The 20288-nt window shown below is 47.7% G+C and overlaps 1 protein-coding gene across 1 annotated transcript in view; it reads right to left on the bottom strand.

Annotated features, from left to right (window-relative positions):
• LOC140384457 (F-actin-monooxygenase mical2-like) overlaps positions 1–20288 on the bottom strand; it is a 371552-nt gene that overhangs the window by 285167 nt on the left and 66097 nt on the right. Inside the window, exons 3-5 of the mRNA XM_072466174.1 lie at positions 14193–14400; positions 13470–13586; positions 1067–1168 (exon numbers count right to left, since the gene is read on the bottom strand). Coding sequence (XP_072322275.1) covers positions 1067–1168; positions 13470–13586; positions 14193–14400 — 427 coding nt within the window. The remainder of the gene's footprint in view (positions 1–1066; positions 1169–13469; positions 13587–14192; positions 14401–20288) is intronic.

Below are 20288 nucleotides of genomic sequence, written 5' to 3'. Positions count from 1 at the left end.
ACAGAAACAAGCCCTCGCCTATTTACTTTTACAGATGATTTTATTTTATTGCTCTCTTAAACACGTCTAATATGTTATATTAGCCAATTTTCATTGGAGTTTGCATTCAATAGCAGATTTTTTTGGAGTGTGGGGTGATTCGGTTAAGATTTGAGAAATCTGTAATTGTTGGGGTGAGGTACCTCACACAGGGAACAGAACACTTCCTGGTCCTGTCACCAGTGTTAGTATCTCCTGATCACAGCCAATGCATGTCAAATGCAGAGTTAAGGGTTCCTCATTGTGGGCTGGGACAGTATTTGGCAAATCTGCATATTAGAGTGAGACAGCTAGTCTCACTCGAACATGTGCTCCCCTGATCTACACAAGGAGTTGCGATATAATCCCTTTGCCTTGGAGACCTTGGGTGAGCGCCGTTCAGTGCAGGTCCCCACAAAAGGGGACCCGATGGAACCGTACTTGTGGGGGTCTCCCAGGGGATCTGAGGCCCCCAGGTGTTTGCACTCTGGGCTGGGTGGCACCATGGCACTGCTGGTGCCAGCCTGGCACCTTGGCAGTGCCACCTGAGTGTCAGGCTGGCACTACCAAGGTGCCTGGGTGACATTGCCAGCTGGTAGGGGGGTGCCAGGCTGGCATTAGGCTCAGGGGTGCCCTGCATATGAGACGGGACGCGTCCCCCCATCCCGAGGATACACTTGTAGGTGAATTGGGACTGCGGAGGAGGGGGGACGCAATTTAAAATTGGCGTCCCGATCTCCTCCTGCACTGAGGAGTTCCGGTGAATGGCAGTGCAGGAAATGGGACTAAGTGCAGCCTCGGCGGGTTGTTCCCTGCTGAGGCCCCGAATTGAAAAAGAATCCCAATAAATAGCGTGTTTTTTCTCGCACTGCGAGTGCTGGGAAACACCCGGCTAAACGTGCTCATCACTGGCCTCTGTTCGAATTTGGTTAGATCGTGCCCAGAGAGAAAGACAGACAGAGAAACACAGAGAGAAAGTAGAGAGATGAGAGACAATGAGAGTGAGGGGGAGAATGCTAGTGAGCAACCTCTGCTGGGAGTTTCTCACCTTGTAAACTGCTCCTTCGTCCATCTGCACCAACAATAACATCAAAGGTAAAGTCTGACACGGGGTGATCGCTCGGCCGTACCTCAGCTCGCCATCCTGTTCCTAAATTATGGGTGTAAGCAGCATATGCATTATTCCAACAGTAAAGAGCATTACACGTTAATCTGTTCTGCAATTATTAAATAGTCCTCATCAACCTTACAGCCACTCTGTTTATACTAACTCACCATATCAACAAATTCTAACTGGGTTGATATTTTAATAATGAATTCAATGGCTTGTGGAATAAAACATTGTACGGATGTTTAACGCATTTAGATAACCTGGCACGAGCTGACAAAGCAATAAAATAAATAATAGTAATGATTTATGTGTTTATATAATGCCTTTCACATTGTCAGGTTTCTCAAAGTCAACTAATTGCATCTATTTTATAAGGAGTAATGGCTGTTAAATTTATGCTCAGCAATTCCCAACACAATGAGATAAATCCTGGGAAACACCATCGACTGTTCTATTACCTTTGGTTGTAATATGCCGTTGTTCTTTGCCTTTTGATCCAGAATGGCCAGTTGATGACAAAGAAACCACCAATCTTTAGATTGATTCAAAACTAATTTATTGGATAACGATTAATTAAATGAAGTTCGCACACTCTACTGAGCTATAACTCGTAATAAAGTAATGTTGAATCTGTCACAGTAATCTATAATCTAGCAGTCACTAATGATATCCTTGTGTTAACTCTCTCTAATCTAAACTACTCCTCGTGCTGTGATCAATCTTTCTCCTTTGCTAACTACCCAGCATTCCCTGAGGTCTGATATTTGTACTGAGAACTGGTGGTGCCCTCTAGTGTCTGAATTACACTGAGATGTAATAATTAACCCTTCACTGGCCTGCCTATCATGACATCGACCAGCCACATAATTACTGTAGCTACAAGGGCAGCTAGGTCAAAGATGGGACACTGTGGCATGTAGCACAACTCCTGACTCCCCAAAGTCTGTCCACTGTCCATTTTTAAATGGCATCCCAATCTCCAGAACCCAACACGACCCCCGACACCCCCAAGCCCAACTCACTATGAGGGTCCTCCGAGTCCTCACCCAACACCTATGCAGGACCCCCCCCCGGCCCGATCACCACTGCGTGAAAAATGCCAACTTGGCACCTTGCCCACCTGGGTGGAGAGGTGCCCAGATGGCACTGCCAGTTGGTAGAGGCACTGCCAAGATACCAGGTTGGCACTACCAAGGTGCCAAGTCAGCATCTTTCATGCGCTGGTGATCGAACCGGTGTGCCCCATGCAAGTGTTGGGCAGGTGCCACCTGGATGGCAAGGTGCCCAAATGGCAGTGCCAGGGTACCAGATTGGCACTATCATGGTGCCAGACTGGAAGTGCCAGGAGGGTGCCCTGGTAGCAACGTCTCGCAGATTGTGTTAGATCGTGCGAGACGTTGCGAGCCGGGTAGATCCCGGAAGTAAGGTCTCTCCGGCTTCTATCGGTCACGTTGTATCACAGCGAGCTGCTTTTCTGGTGCAAATTGGCTGTTCGATCGCGCCCATTATTGCTGTTCCTGCATTGTCACTGGGCCAGAATCCTGGAATTCCCTCCCTAACAACACTGTGGATAGAACTACACCACATCAACTGCAGCAGTTTAAAAAAACAACTCACCACCACCTTCTCAAGGGTAATTAGGGGTGGGCAATAAATGCTGACCTAGCCAGCGAATCCCACATCCCATGAATGAATGAAACTCTTGGCATAGTATTTAGCTTGTAGTACTTACAGGAGCAAGTGACCAAACCTTAGCAGATATTTTCAAATCCTTAACAGTGGTCTGTAAACGCAAGGAATACTCAGTGGAATGATCGCGTTGCACGCTCTGTCGCTCATCTAATCATTCAACGACAGGCAATTAAAACCCACACAAAGGGCTAGATTCATCCACAACGCCCGCCTCAAGATTGCCACGGGTGAGCCGCGGACAATGGAGAAGTCTATTGACCTCGGGTGGGATTCTCTGGTCGGCGGGCTGATGCAGACCGAGAATCCCACCCTAAGAGTCTGAAAATTGAAATCTATTTAATAAAATCTGGAAATAGAAATCTGGTCTCTGCAAACACCCAATTAGTTATCTAATGCCCCTACAGGGAAGGAAACCTGCTGTCATTACCCAGTCTGGGCCTATATGTGACTCTAATCCTGGGCGGGATTCTCTGATCCTGAAGCTAAGTGTTGACGCCGTCGGAAATGCCGTCGCATTTTTCGATGGCATCAACATGGCCTCAGGATCAGCAATTCTGGCCCCTATAGGGGGCCAGCACGGCACTGGAGCAACCCACTGCTGATCCCGGCGTGAACTGGGTGCCGCGGGGACGACGCATGCGCAGTGGTGCCGGCGCCAACCCGCACATGCGCAGTGTCTCTCTTCTCTGCGCCGGCGCCGACGCAACATGGTGCAGGGCTACAGGGGCCGGCGCGGAAGAAAGGAGGCCCCCAGCCAGAGAAGCCGGCCCACCGATTGGTGGGCCCCGATCGCGGGCCAGGCCACATCGGAAACCCCCTCCGGGTCGGACCCCCTCCGGGTCGGACCCCCCCCCCCCCCATCCCGACCCTTCCACACGGAGTTCCCGCCGGCTGAGAGCAAGTGTGAACGACACCGGCGGGACTCGGGTTTTTTTTGACACGGCCGTTCGGCCCATTCCGGATCGAGAATCGCTGGGGGGGGGGGGCTCAGTAGAGCGGCCCCCGGCTGGGCGCCACGTTGACCGCACCAGCGCCAATGACGCCGATTCTCCGCTCTGTGGAGAAACGCATCCCAGCGTCGGGGTGGCGTGGCCAGATTCGCGCCGGTTGCAGAGATTCTCTGGCCCGGCCCCGGGCTGAGAGAATCCCGCCCCCTATTCCAAACTGGCTTCTGAAGTTACCTAGCAAGACACTTAGTTCCATCAAACCTGCAATGGTTCAAGAAGGCAGCCCACCACCAGCTCCTCTGGGTGTCTATAAATGCATCTTTGCCAGCGACGGACACATCCCAAGGATTGCTTTTTTAAAACCGGTGCCTTTTGTGCAAATAGCCTCTAATTAACACCTTTAACAGGTGACTGTTGCATTTGAAGAAACCTAGAGGAGTTTTCCTTTTCTTAGCATTCAGCCAATTCACAGTTAAATCCCTTTTTCATTTCCAATGAAGTCAAACTCTAATGAAAACAGAGTAAAGGAATTAGGCCGTGTAAGCTTATCTAATCAAGGGAAGCAGCGTTGCTATTCATAGCTTTGTTTAAATTATGACAAATGTCTATGTGGAACGGTCTCCTGGGCAGTTATTGCTTCGATGATCTTTTCACGCACCGTGTTAAAATTGACTTGAAGTATGTGTTGAATACTCAGGCAAACTTGAAGAGGCCATTCAGAACATCAATCTGTTTGGCTGGGCTGCTGTCTGACATTCCTGTAGTGCCAGAAATACTTTCCAGGCGATGACTCTATTATTATCTTCCGAGAAAGTTATAATCAGGGCCCAGTCAGCCACTTTGGATTCAGCAGGAGACAAGCCCAGCTCCTGTATGCGCCCTCCCGACGCACTATATTTATCAACAGGAAAATACTAAAAAAATGGACGGACACAATCCTGGTGTATTTCTTGCAAATCTCAAAATCACACAACGCACAGGTCCTGAAATAGGCATTGTGAAACAAGTCTTCAAACTCACCAAGGCTCCTTCAGCAGCACCTCACAAATCCACATGGACAGGGGCATAAGAACTGCAGCCCCACAGAAACACAAACAGCAGCCTTGCTTGGAACTAGATCGCCAATCCTAGACTGTCGCTAGGAAAAATTCTGGAACTCCCTCCCTAACAGCACTGTAGGTGTACCTGCACCTTCCTAACCCACGACTGCTACCATCTGGAAGGAACAAGATCAGCAGATACCAGGGAACACCACTACTTAGAAGTTCGCCTTCAAGATACTCACCATCCTTACTTGGAAAAATATATCGCCGTTCCTTCACTGTCGCTGGGTCAAAATCATGGAACTTCCTCTCTAATAGCACGGTGAGTGTACCTACAACTCAAGGACTGCAGCTCACTGCCACCCTCTCAAAGGGCAACTAAGGATAGGCAATTAATGCTGGCCAAGCATTTACATCCCATAAATAAATTTTTTAAAACATGGGTTGTAATGGTTCAAGAAGACAGTTCACACCTTCACAATGAAGGACGGGCACACAAATATAGGCCTTGGTAGCAATACCTACATCCTGAGAAAAATTGAAATCGGCATTGTTGTTTTCATAAGTATTCGCAGCTAGGACATAATGTCAGTGTGGTGAATGTATGTATTACTGCGACCATTCACCATTGTATTACATTACATTACATTGTATTATCTTGATGCCCTTGTGGGCTCCACCTATGGACCACCATTGTATTACATTACATTACATTATATTATGTTGGTGCCCTTGTGGGCTCCGCCCCCTCAGGGGTGGTATATAGATCTGCAGCCTGTAGGCGGCACTCAGTACAGAGCAGTCGCAAGCAGGCACAGTTCTAGCTGATTAAAACCACTGTTCACTTCAAATCTCCGTCTCGTGTGAATTGATGGTCGCATCAGTCAGGAGTGAGATATTTAGAAACATCTGTTATTCACTTGCAGTGCCACAGGCAAGAAGCTGCCAAAAGGTGTATTTATTCAAGAGCGCATAAATCACTTTCCGAGAAATGCGTATAAGATTTTTTTTAAATGCAACTTCAGCGAAGAATACTTAAGAGTTTGAATTTAAAAATCCCAAATTGTCCTCTGGGCCCCCTAAGACCATCTAACCCAACATTCCCATTGAACCTGTGACTCCCCAAAGCCCCAAATATCAGGACTCCACCCCAAATTATAGAACTGTAGAATCCCTAAAGAGCAGGAGGCCATTCGGCCCATTGCGTCTGCACCAACCCTTTGAAAGAGCACTCTACCTACGGCAACTCCCCCATCCTATCCTTGTAACCGCACCTATCTTTTGATACTTCAGTAATTTGAGGAAGCAGGCGCAAAATTGAACATTATCTTAGCTATGTATGAAGTTCGGCGTAAAGCAGCATCTCGCTCCCAGTACAATCCTTATGAAATCGGCGTAAAGCAGCATCTCGCTCCCAGTACAATCCTTGCTGGAAGGACTAATCTGTCTAGACCATGCTTTGGGCCAGCTTTTATATCAGTACATGACGAGCCCCAGGCGGGTGGCCTCCACCCCATATCTGGGAAGCTCGTACTCCACAATCCCCACGGAAAGATCAATGATGGTTTCCCAGTGGTCGTCATGGGGGTTAGGGCAGACACCAAGGGGCAATTTCAGCATGGCCAATCCACCTAACCTGCACATATTTCGACTGTGGGAGGAAACTGGAGCTCCCGGAGGAAACCCGCGCAGACTCGGGGAGAACTTGCAAACCCCACACAGACAGTCACCCAAGGCTGGAATCGAACCTGGGTCCCTGGCGCTGTGAGGCAGCAGTGCTAACTACTGTGCCACCTTGCCGCCTCCCAGCACCTGAAAATAAAGTGGATGCTCGAAATCCAAAATAAAAGCGGATCGTTAACTAAATAATTGTAAACATAATCAGGATAATTGAAAGTGACCCCAAAGCCGCTGATATGTCTTAAAATCAAAGTGATTCACAGGGTCCTTTCGGGGAGGAAACCTGCCATCCTGACCCAGTCTGGGCTTATATCTGACTTCAAAGCCACATTAATGTGGATATCTCTTGACTGCCTGCTGAAGCAGTTTACTCAGCCGCATCAAATCTACTACCAGTGGTTCAAGAAGGTGGCTCATCGTCACCCTCTCAGGACAACTGGGAAGGACTATAAATGTCCCAGAAACATCCATATCCTGAGAATGAACATTTAAAATATGATACTTTTACAAAGGTCCCCTCAAGGTAAAATACCCTGCTTTTCCTAATCTTTCCTCATTGTTCGTCCCAGGAATCAAGCTCATGACTCTTCTCTATTGCGTTTCCAGGGTTTGAATGCTTCCCATATGTTTTGGTGAATAAAACGGGACAGAACACTGAAGGTGCATGCTGACCAGGATGTAGCATAGTACCAGATACTGCACAGAAGGGGGCCATTTGGCCCATCTCTTCTCTGCCGGTTCTTTGAAAGAGCTGCCCATTTAGTCCCTCTCCATTGCCCTGAAAATATTCCCCCTTTCCTGAATCGGAGTTCTTCCACTCCCGCTTCTGAGTCAGAAGATCACAGGTTCAAATCACAATTCCAAAAACTTGAGGGCATGAGCTAGGATCTCGGGTGACAATCCCAATGCAGTACTGCGGGAGAGCTGCGTCGTCAGAGGTGCGGTCTCTTGGATGAAATATTGAACAGAGATCCTTTCAGACAATAAGAGAGCCAGTGGGACTATTTCAAGGAGTGAGTAGCCTCTCCCCAGCGTCTTGAACCCATATTTAGCCCTCAACCAACATCAGTGCTAACAGGTTATCTACCCATTATCACTATGCTGTTTGTGGGAACTTGCTGTGCACAAATTGACTTCCTTGATTCCTACATCAAAACAGTGACCCCATTTCAAAGAAAGGGCTTAATTGGTTGAAAACATTTTGAGGCTTCCTGAGGTCATGTAAGGAGCTATAGAAATGCAAGTTCTTTTTTATCTTGGAGATAGTGGATGACACAGATACCAATAAACTCTGCTTGATCTGACAGAGGAGATTGGGGGGGGGGGGGTGCGTGTGTGGAAAAACTTTCTTCCCTGAACTAAAGGAACAGAAGGCGGACTGTAGAGGGGAGTAGGCTGGGTTTGTCCCGACATCTCTCACCAGACTTTTGCGCACACATCACATCCAGAGAGGCCAGTCAGTGACGGAAATGTCTGCCCTGTCTATCGACTATGGTACGGTGCAAAATTAAAAAGGGAATGTCCAAGATGGCTTGATGGAGCACATGTAACTGAAGAAATCTCAATGGATTTGTCAAGATACAGGTCCTTTGAATACCCGGAGCCATGAGCATTTGATTAATGCGTGCAGATCATTTGTATATCATGTTGTTCTGATTCAGTGGAACAAATGGAGGGTTTTAGATGACACTGGCAGCACGGAAGATGAAACTGATACCCTGATGTGCGTCACAATTTCATAACAGAAGGCAGCGAGTGCCCACTGAGAGAAGCCAACAAGGCTTTAAAAATTAGCTCAGAGCACAAGTTGGAATTAACTGCTTCAATGCATAGATATAGGATTATATTCTCTCAAGTTTAGATGGTGGGAGGTTGTGGGAGGGGGGGGGGGGCAGGGGGTGGAATGATCAGACTGAGGCATTGAAAACGCTAAAAGGATTTCTCAGAGTTGAGAGCGAGAGAAACTATGGTGGGGACAAGTGGGGTACAATCTTCAGATTAGAGTTAGGCTGTTTACGGTGAAATCAGACACCGCTCCTTCACAAAAAGGGCAGTGGAAATCTGGAACTCTTTCTCCACAGGCTGTGGATGCTGGGGTTCAGCTGGAGCTTCCAAACCGAGGTTGCTCGATCAAGGGCAGCAAAGCAAAAGCAGGCAGATTGAAGTACAAAACGGCATTAACTAACTGGAAAGCTGAACAAGCCCGAAGGGCTGAATGGTCTCCTCCTGTTCCAATGACCGATGGCTGTCACATTCCACCAGGAGGAGAGATTCATAATGAGCACCCTCTGTGCTTTTGTCCAATGGGGCTTCTCAAGTTACGCGCAAATAAATAATTTTGAGCTTATTTTCAGTGTCTGCACCATGTAGAGTAGTGTAGTGATTATTTTTTTTTTCATTTTTACGGGATGCGGGGTCTGCTGGCTTAGCCAGCATTTGTTGCCCATCCTTAATTGCCCTCGAGAAGGGGGCGGTGAGCTGCCTTCTTTCACTGGACCAATTTAGCCAGAGAACTCAAATTCGAATCCCACCGAGGCAGACTGAGAATTTGATTACAGAAAGGAAATCCGGAAATAAAAAGCTGCCCTCAGTAAAAGTGACCATCAAGCTGTCGGATTGTCACAAAAACAAAACCTAACGGGTTCAGTCATATCCGCTAGGGAAAGAAACCCGCTGTCCCTGCCTCAGGCCAACTGCCCGACGAAATCACCCCGTTGTCTCAAACCCCTCGATGGGTGGTTCAGGGTGGGGGTTCACCCGCTCAGGTTGACTCTGGAGATGGGCAATAAACGCAGGCCTTAAGCGACACCCACATATGGAGAGCACAAACCGAGCTTTTTAACAAAACATTGATTTCCTGTCCTCAACCTGCCCCCTGACTCCATTTTCTTTGCATCTGTATATTTAGCACATGGGAACATTTATTTATATTTGAAACATAAGTAGCTGGCTGTTATTAAACACCCCATTAAAAACTGTGGGACACAGTACATTGAAAACAGGAGCTGAATTTAGCAGTCACTGTTAAGTCAGCAGTTTTGCTTCGAAGAAGCCTGAAGGTGAAGGCCACTCGGCCCATCATGGCCCTGTTAGTGCTAGCTCTTCAACTTTATGGTCTAGCAGATGTCCCCTTATACTTTGTCACTGACTTTGCGAAGAAGACAAATTAACCTCATCATTTTTGTACCTGAAAAGATTTCAGGGCTGCATGCAAGGCAATGTTAATGGTTCTGACCTTGACAGGATAGGAGCGGACATTGTACAATGCCAAGTAGGAGACGCACATTATCATCTTTTGTGGACCTCACATTGTAGCTCCATAGAGCCCAATAAAACTTTCCATTGAGTGTGGTGAATGGCCTGAAGTCCAAAGCAAATAAAGCTTTGCAATTGGCAAAAGCACCTGGGGTGTGGAGAAAGAACGAGGAGAATTTGTTTATGCTGCTGGTTATTATGAACTGGAATGTGCTGCCTGAAAGGGCGGTGGGAGCAGGTTCAGGAATAACTTTCAAAAGGGAATTGGATTAATATATGAAAAGAAAATATTTCCAGGGCTATGGGGAAAGAGCGGGGAGGGATGGCAGGGGTTGCTTGGGGGGAATGAGGTTAATTGGAGAGCTTTATCAAAGAGCTTGAATACTCATTATGGACCAAATGGCCTCCTTCTGCACTGTAAGCTTCTATAATTCTCTGCGTTTGGCGATCAGCATGTCTTGCTGCAAAATTCTGACACTGTTAGCCCATCAATACTCCCAGGCTTCAACAGTTAAACTTCTATCCTTGTGTCTACAAGGTCATTAGAAAAGAGTTGCATTCCTATAGTGCTTTTTATAACCCAGCCATAAGATCTAGGTGCAGGAGTAGGTACTTCAGCCCCTAAAGTCATTCAATACGATCATGGCTAATCTGCTCTCGGCCTCAACTCCACTTTCCTGCCTGTTCTCCTTAATCCTTTAACCCATTAACAATTTAAAATCTGCCTATCTCCTCCTTAAATATACTCAATGTCCCGGAAACCACTGCATTCTGGGGTAGTGAATTATACAGATTTACAACCCTTTGAGAGAGGCAATTTCCACCCACCTCTGTTTTAAATCTGCTATCCCTTATCCTAGTACTATGACCTCTTGTTCTGGATTACCCACAAGAGGAAACATCCGCTCCACATCTACTTTGTCAATCAATACTTTTTCTGATCTTATATACCTCAATTAGATAGAACCATAGAATTCCTACAATGCAGGAGAAGGTCATCGAGCCTGCACTGACCCTCTAAAAGAGCACCCTACCTAGGCCCACTCACCTGCTCTAACCTCGTAACTCCATTACCCCACCTAACCTGCACATCTTTGGAACTGAGGGGCAATTTAGCCTGGTCAATCCACCTAATACGCACTTCTTTAGACTGTGGGAGGGAACCGAAGCACTCGGAGGAAATCCACGCAGACACGGGGAGAATGTGCAAACTCCACACAGACAGTCATCAAAGACCAGAATTGAACCAGGGTCCCTGGTGCTGTGCGGCTGCAGTGCTAACCACTTATCCACCACGCCACCCCGAGATCTCCTCTCATTCTTCTAAACTCGAGAGAGTTTAGGCCTAAACTGCCCAATCTCTCTACACAAGAAAAAAACCCTCATCTCTGGAATCAATCTAGTGAACTGCCTCTAATGCAACAACATCCTTCCTCAAATAAGGGGATAAAAACTACACATTACTCCAGGAGCGGTCTCACCAGTGCCTTGTACAGTTGCAGCAACACTTCCCTACTTTTATACTCTACCCCTTTAGCTATAAAGGCCAAAATTCCATTTGCCCTCCTTAATACCAGCTATACCTGCATACTCCCTTTCTGAGATTCATGCACAAGGGCACCCAGATCCTTCTGCACCGGACAACTCTGAAGGTTTTCTCCATTTAGATAACAAGTTGCCTTTCCATTTTTCTGACCAAAATGGATAATCTGACACTTATCCATGTTAAACTCCATCCGCCAAATTTTGGCCCACTCACCTAACCTATCTACATCCATTGTAAATTTCTTATTTCCTCGTTGCAACTTACTATCCCACCTATTTTAATGCCATCTGTAAATTTGGCTATAGTACCTCTATCCCTACATCCAAGTCATTAATATAGATTGTAAATAGTTGCGGCCTGAGTACCGAACCCTGTGGCACCATACTAGTTACATCTTGCCAACCAGAAAATGACCCATTTATCCCGACTCTCTGCCTTCTGTCATTTAGCCAGTCTTCCATCCAAGCTAATAAATTACCCCTAATCCCATGTGATCTTATCTTGTATATTAACTCTTTGTGAGCTACCTTTTCAAATGTCTTCTGGAAGTCCAGATATACTACATCTACAGGATCCCCATTATCCACTTGGCTTGTTACATCTTCAAAGACCTCAAGCAAAGTAGTCAAACACGATTTATCCTTCATAAAACCAGGCTGACTCCGATGGATTATGTTTTCCAAATGTCCTGTTGTTACTTCCTTAATAAGCGATTCTAACAATCTCCCAATGACAGATGTTAAACTAACTGGTCCATAGTTTCCTACTTTCTGCCTCCCTTCCTTTTTAAAAAAGGGGGTTCCATTAGAATTTTCCAATCCACTGGAACCTTGCCTGCATCCAGGGAATTTTGGAATATTACCAATGGATCCACTATCTCCGCTGCCATTTCTTTTAGGACCCAAGGATGTAGGCTATCAGGCCCTGGGCCTTGTCTGCCTTCAATCCCAATAGTTTGTTTCGTACTTTTTCCTTTCTGTAACTTAGGAAACGTGGCAGCCAATTTGCACACAGCAAACTCCCACAAACAGTAATGTGATAAGATAAGAACATAACATAAGAACTAGGAGCAGGAGTAGGTCCTCTGGCCCCTCGAGCCTGCTCCGCCATTCAATAAGATCATGGCTGATCTTTTTGTGGACTCAGCTCCACTTACCTGCTCGCTCACCGTAACCTTTTATTCCTTTACCGTTTAAAAATCTATCTACCTTGGTCTTAAAAACATTTAACGAGGTCGCCTCCACTGCTTCACTGAGCAGAGAATTCCACAGATTCACGGCCCTTTGGGTGAAGAAGTTCCTCCTCAACTCAGTCCTCAATCTGCTCCCCCTTATTTTGAGGCTATGCCCCCTAGTTCTAGTTTCACCGCCAGTGGAAACAACCTCCCTGCTTCAATCCTATCTATTCCCTTCATAATTTTATCAGATTCACCCTCATTCTTCTAAATTCCAGTAAGTGTAGTCCCGATCTACTTAGTCTTTCCTCAAACTAATCCTCTCAACTCCAGAATCAATCTAGTGAATCTCCTCTGCGCATCCTCCAGTGCCAGTACATCCTTTCTCAAGTAAGGAGACCAAAACTGCACACAGTAATGACCAAATAATCTGTTTTCCTGTGATGTTGATTGCCAGGATACTCGGAATACCTCCCCAGCTCTCCTTTGAAATAGTGCCCTGAGATTTTTTTCCACTCACCTGAGCAGGCAGACGGGTCCTCAGTTTAATGTTTCAGCTGAATGACATTCCCTCTGACAACGCAGTGCTACCTCAGTACTGCACTGGAGTGTCAGCCTTGATTTTGGTACTCAAAGCCCGGAGTGGGACTCAAACCTGAAACCTTGTGATTCAGAGGTGAGTGTGCTACTAACTGAGCCATGGGTGACACCCAAACTCAACTAAACTGACCATTGGGAATCTGTGACTCGATTCAGTGAACCCAAGGCCATGGGAAATATCGCTTGAGTCCCACGTGTACTGTACAATCACCCCCACCAGGAAAGGGGGCAACCGGACAGATGCCAGGTGACAAATGGATGATGTGCACCATGGTTGAATATCTGGCAGCTGACAAAGCCTGGGCAATGAGCTTACCACACAAAGGCCTAGACTACGATTCCAGTTGCCACTTGTGGAGCAGAAATGGGGAGAAGCAGAGAGAGAGAGTAATTGTGAACGCACTTTGGGTTTCTTGATCCTCGGGTGGTTCCAGTAACTGCACCAACTCCACATTAACTTGAATCTCCACTCCCAGTAGCAGTGCCACTTTAACCAAGATTAGCTGAAGTTGTCGAATACCTGTCATCAAAACACAGAGAATCAGCAAAAAGAAAACAACCAGTGCTTAGAGACGAGAATCATTCAATCAGAAATATGGCTCTTTAGCAGAATACAGCAAATTAACCCAAAATTAGCATTGGTGCAGATGGAGTTTACTTTCTTAATCCTCTACTTATTAAAATGGTGAAAAAATTAACAAGTAAAAATTCACTTGGCTGTGGGAATAGAGTAGGACGTTTGGGACCATGTGTAAACAGCGGCATGGTGGCAGAGTGGTTCGTACTGCTGCCCCTCGACGCCAGGGACCTGGGTTCAATTCCGACTTTGGGTGAATGTGTGGAATTTAACTTTCTCTTCGTGTCTGCGTGGGTTTCCTCCAGGTGCTCCGGTTTCCTCCCGCAGTCCAAAAATACGCAGATTAGGTGGGGTTATGGAGCTACGGGGACAGGGTGGGGGAGTGGGCCTAGGTAGAGTGCTCTTTCAGAGGGTCGTTGCAGGCACGATGGGCTGAATGGCCTTCTTCTGTGCTGTTCTATTATTCTTTGACTGTTCAATAAGAAAAGCTTCCATCGTTTGAAGGTTGGAGCTAGAAGTTAGTTACCAAGTGTTCAGAAAGGTACTTACTGATGTGATCTATCGCCCCTGCGCAGAACTTGCCATAAAACTTCTTTGCAGCCAGGGAACGCAGATCCTGAATGGTGTATGGCCATAGGTGCAAGACGTTGTTCCTGGCAAAGGTCTCCCTCTTCTCTATCACCACCACTTTGCACCCCAGTAAAGCCAGTTCGATGCTCGTTCGCAGCCCACAAGGTCCAGCTCCAATAATCAGACACTAAAAACAGAAAACAAGATCATTTAGTAAAAACATCAAAGTAGGCGGATTGAGATAAAATGGAGAGGGAACGATGAGGGGAAAAAAAAGAGGAAAAGAAATTAAAAGAAAAAGAGAAAGAGAGAGAGGGGGATAAAAGAGAGACAGGGGTCGTGATTTTCTGCTCTAGGCCCAAGTCCCGTTGGGGGGGTGAGAGATTTCAGAGGGATTCCCGCCACAGTGTCGGACAATGGCACCTGCTTCACCAGCCAGGAATGGTCCAACTTTGCCAGGCGGTACAATTTTGCCCATGTGACATCCAGTCCCCTGTACCCCCAATCCAACGGCAAAGCGGAGAAGGGAGTACATATAGTCAAACGGCTCCTATGCAAGGCTGCCGATGCTGGGTCCGATTTCTATCTTGCCTTGCTGGCCTATCGCTCCGCCCCGCTGCCCACTGGCCTGTCGCCAGCCCAGTTACTCATGGGTTGTACCCGGAGGACGACGGTGCCGTCCATCCATGTCCCAGACCTCGACCAAGTTCCGGTCCTTCGCCGGATGCAGCTGTCTCGTGCACAGCACAAGGCGGCTCATGACTCCCGTGCAGCTGATCTCCCTGCTCTGGCTCAAGATGACAACGTCCGCGTCCATCTTCCGGATGGGGGCTGGTCTGCGACCGCTGTTGTCCTTCGACAGGTGGCCCCCCCGCTCGTTCCTGGTTCGTCTACTGGATGGCTCTATTCTGCGCCGCAATCGACGCGCCCTTCGTCTCGTTCCACGCTCTCCACATGTTCCTCCACTGTCGCCTCGTCCTCCTGCTGACCCTGCCACGGACTATGCAGAGCTCCCTGTCACTCTGCATCCCCCTGACTCTGACGCAGTCCAGCCCGCTCCTGAACTGGCGGCTCTCGACCCACCCTTGAGGCGGTCAACCAGAATCCGTCGCCCACCTCAGAGACTTAATTTATGAACTTTGCAGACTTATAGACACTCTGAAACCAGGCACCTTCCCATGTAAATAGCTTAGTTCTCATGTACGTAGTCCTGTAAATATGTCTTCGCACCCCACACGTAGTTAGGAACATTCTCACCATACATTATTTATTGCCACACGCATACATTCTTTTATAAAAGGGGGGATGTCATAATATACACCAGTATATCATGATGCAGATACACACACACCGGTGGACATACAGCACGACCAATCATCACACACAGCACCGCAGCCAATCACCAGTTAGAGCACACGCACTATAAAGACAGGGGGCATCAGAGTTCCCGCTTATTCGGATTGCAGCCTCCTACAAGGACAGAGCTTACAGCTTACAGCACAGATCCTCACCATGTGCTGAGTGTATAGGCTGGTTCGGACAGGCATAGGTCTTTAGTTTAATCTAACATCGTGTTAACCCACAGTGAAAGTTTGTTCAACAGTTTCTAACTTAATAAAATAGTGTTGCACTATTTTAAGTGTTGGTGGCCTGAATGTGTTCCACGGATCCAGAGCACCCAACACATCAGGCGCCATCGTTCTCCTTCTCTAGTCGGATGAAGTCATTTGAAAGTATGCTGGTCCATGACTGCAGGATTGATGGATTATGCACTGCTAAACGTCTTGTGTAATTCCTGTACTTATGATTCATCCTGAACCACACAGAATTGTCAAACATCCAGCAACTGAACAGGAGGGGGTTTATTGCCTTTTTTGGTGATTTATTAAATCTAGAGGTAAATGACATAACCCGGCAGGATTGCAAACATTTTATAAAAGTCTCTCATGGCACAAACATCTCCCAACATGCACACATAGACACACACAGACGCACAACCCCACCTCTATGTCTTTTGCTTTTGAAATTTTCTTTCAAAACTAACATCTTTAGCTGTTTGACCCCATCCTTTGCTCCTCTCTGGAAGGGTTCACATCACATGTCCGAGTGTCAGGATCACAATTTGAAAGAGGCAATGGGGGGGGGGGGGGTCCTCATGGGGAGGGTAGTTTAAAATTTGCTGCCTGAGCGTCAATCTCCAGGTGGTGATTGACTGCCCGATGTCAACTTCCCACAACTAAAAGGATTTGCCTTCATTCCCATTAAAAATCAACAGAGCAGGGAATTGAAAATTGACCACTCTCCCTTGCCCTGACTCTCTGTAATCAGCCACGCTCTTTCACCATCATCTGCAGGTCTCGATCATAAAAAGAGGGAAAACTGTAGGTTTCAGAGACTATGAAAGGGCAATAACCAAGCGCAGTTTTTAGTCATTATTCAATCAATGACTAACATTGCCAAGAGGATTGCTGGCTTCAAGTCTGTTTACTCAAGGGCCCTTAGTTACCGTGGTATTTTTAGCAATAGTTTGTGTGATCAGTTCCCAACTCCTTTCCTTTCTCCTACCCCACTGTGATCCAAAACCATCATCACTTGTTATTAGGTCCTCAAGAAAATTGAGTAAATTTATCCAAAGCTCTTAAACTCCTTTCAGAAGAGCTACAAAGCGTGGTTGGAATTAATTATGTCCAATCTCCTTTTCTACTGTTGCCAATATTCCAACTGATAGTTCAAAAAGTCATTAATTCCTGTCTCAAATTGTGTAGCGAATTGTTCAGTTCAGGAGGGAAACTTGGAACCAACCTCTCAAGGGCAATTAGGGCTGGGCAGTAAATACCAACCTTGCAAGCAAGGCCCCAAGAATGAATTTTAAAACATTTGATGGTTGACTCAAACTAATTAATGTTATACTTTTGATACTAAGTTTGTTCTACAGCTTCAAGCCTTGTGCTCTCTATCCTTTGGACATATTTAATGTGATTTTTTAATTTAAACTAATCAATCCCCCATAGTGCTTCACACGGGAATTGTGACCCAATTGGAGTAAAGGAGGGTTAACGGTTAGCGCATGTCTGGACCAGGGTGAACAGGCTCTATTTTAAAATGGAAATAAGAAACATGCATTTCGATAGCGCCTTCATGACCAATTCATTGCTAATGAATCACTTTTGAAGTGCAGTCACTGTTGGGATGTAGGAAATGTAACAACTAATTTGCATACAGCAAGCATCTATACACAAGGAGATAATGACTTTTTTGGAGGTTGGTTGAGGGATAGGTATTGGCTCAGTTCAACAGGGGGAGCTCCCAGCTCTTCTTCAAAAGAGTGTCAGGAATCATGGGCCTGATTCTCCTAAATGGAGACTAAGTGTTTGCGCTGTTGTTGCGTTTCACGACGGCGCGAAACGGGCGCGGGAACAACCGATTCTGGCCCCCAATGGGACCCGAACGCAACATGGCGTTGGGGTTCAGGGGCCGGCCGCGCAATAAAGTAGGCCCGGGGGTGGGGGGGAAAGTGGCCGGCCTGCCGATCGGTGGGCTTAGATCACGGGCCAGACCCCATCGGAGGGCCCCCCCCCCCCCCCCCGGGGACAGAGTCGTCGTCCCCCCCCCCTCCTCCCACAGGCCGTCCCCCGACCCTTCACAAGAATCGGCGGCCCGGCCGCGGACAGCGGCCCGCGCCAAACGCACCGGCGCAAATGGCGCCGATTCTCTGCACCTCGGAGAATCGCGCACCGGTGTCGGGGCGCAGTTGCGGCGATTCTCCAGCCCGGCGTGGGGCTCGGAGAATCGCGCCCCTTGTGCATCCAGCTGACAGAGCAGACACTAAACGTCTCAAGCAAAAGACAGCACCTGACATCTTGTAGCACTCCTTCAATACTGCACTAGACCATTAAGCTAGGTTTGCTTCTCCTTTAGAGTGGCCATTGTACCAACAGCTCACTGATTCATAGGTATGGCTGCTATCCACCGAGCTAAACAGCATCATTCTGAGGTAGAAAATGACTGAGGCCATCGTTTGGACCCAGGCGAGGCAGTGAGAATGTGCCGCAAGTGGCTATTATGACCAATTAAGCAGCACATTCTGAAAGTCTGCAGTAGTTTGATGGTGACGTTACTGGGCTGGTAATCCAGAGATCTGGATAAGTAATCTGGAGTTGTGAGATCAAATCCCACCATGGTAGCAAATTCAGTTAATTAAATAAAAATCTGGAGCAAAAAGACTAATCTTAGTGATGGTGAGCATAAAACCACGTGATTGTTGTAAAAATCCATCTGGTTCATTAATCTGCTGTCCTTTACCTGGTTTTATACGTAACTCCAGACCCACACCAATGCGGCTGATCCGTAACCTGCTCTCTGGAATGACCTAGGAAGCTACTCAGTTATATCAAAGTTGCTTTGCAAATCACATGAACCGTGGCAATTCAAGAAGGCGGCTCACCACCTTCCCAGGGTTAGGCAGCAAATGCTGGTCTTCAGTCTCTCAGTTTCACTGGGTCCACTGAACTCACTTGCTATAGTTCCCTCATTTATGGTGAATCAGGGCACCCTTACTACCACCCCATGCCATCACAATACTCCTACAGCTAATCGGGTGAAGGTTCTGATGGTGCCTACTTGCTGCCCATGATAGAACCTTAGAATTCCCACAGTACCGTTTGGACCATCGAATCTGCACAGACCCTCTGAAAGAACACCCTACCTAGGCCCATTCCCCTGCCCTATCTCCCTAACCCTACCTAACCTGCACATCTTTGGATTATGGGAGGAAACCGCAGCACCCGGAGGAAACCCACACAGACATGTGGAGAAAGTGCAAACTCCACACAGACAGTTACCCAAGGCCGGAGTTGAAGCTGGGTCCCTTGCACTGTGAGGCAACAGTGCTAACCACTTTGCCACCGTGCTGCCCCAAATGACACCAAAATGTTTGGCGCGGTAAGATTAGAAACCACCTAAGGTAATGCCGTCAACATTGGAGTGATAATATTTGAATGCATTTTCAGGATGGAGGAAGGGTGGCATTTATTGCCCATCCCTCATTCTCCCGAGATGGGGCGGTGAGAATGTTCTTCGCCCGAGTGGCTTCATAATCTCTTTTGGAGAGCAGTTAATAGATTAGGAATCGACAAAGTTCCAGCACTGGAGAGCTATAGGTCTCAATTCATTTGGAGTGGTCATAAATATTCTGGTGTCTGTGGGGCATGTTTTAAAATGAGAGAGTTCAGACGTAGCCGAGCGACGTCATCTCTACAACGAACTTCACAGGAAGTGAATAATCCATCATCCTGTTTGTATTGGCCTGTTGCTGCTTCCCAGCTCCAGGTAGCATGAAAACTAATCGGCGCTGGCCCCAGCGTGCGGAAATATGTTGCAGTGACAATTATTATTTGCTTGCTGTTCGGTTCAAAAGGAAGGAACTCCCAGAGGAAGAACCTTCCTTATCCTGCAAATCAACTTTTACACAAAACTTGCATCAACTTTTTCTGATTGTTCGCTTCAATCCAGCTCTTCCTCCATTTGGGATCAGGGGCGGGATTCTCCGACACCCCCCCCCCCCCCCGGCCGGGTCGGAGAATCGCTGGGGGGGGGGGCGCAAATCCCGCCCCCGCCGCCCGCCGAATTCTCCGAAGGGTGAAAAGTCGGCGGGGCGTCAATCGAGTCGCCCGCCTCGGAGAATGGCAGGGGCGGGCGCGAGACAATGGACTCCGGGGCTGCCCATATTCTCCCAGCCGGATGGGCCAAAGACCATGGGTAACGTCGGCCTAAATCAAAACACCTTTTTAACGGCGTCAACCAGTGCTGATGGTTGACGCCGTCCAGCGTGGAGGTAGGTCACGGCCTGGGGGGTGGGCGCAGGAGGGGTGATGGCGTGGCCGCAGTCTGTGTGTGTGGGGGAGAGGTGTGTGTGGGTGTGCGCGCGGCGGGGGGTGGGGTGGGCTTCGGGGGAATGCCGGGGAGGGGGGGGTGAGTGCCGGCGAGGGGAACGGGGGGGAAATGAGTGCCGGGGAGGGGGGGAATGAGTGCCAGGGAGGGGGGATGAGTGCCGGGGAGGGGGGGGGATGAGTGCCG

The sequence above is a fragment of the Scyliorhinus torazame genome, chromosome 10, assembly GCF_047496885.1.
Source record: "Scyliorhinus torazame isolate Kashiwa2021f chromosome 10, sScyTor2.1, whole genome shotgun sequence".
NCBI lineage: Eukaryota > Metazoa > Chordata > Chondrichthyes > Carcharhiniformes > Scyliorhinidae > Scyliorhinus > Scyliorhinus torazame.
This window is presented reverse-complemented; position numbering and strand designations above follow the sequence as displayed.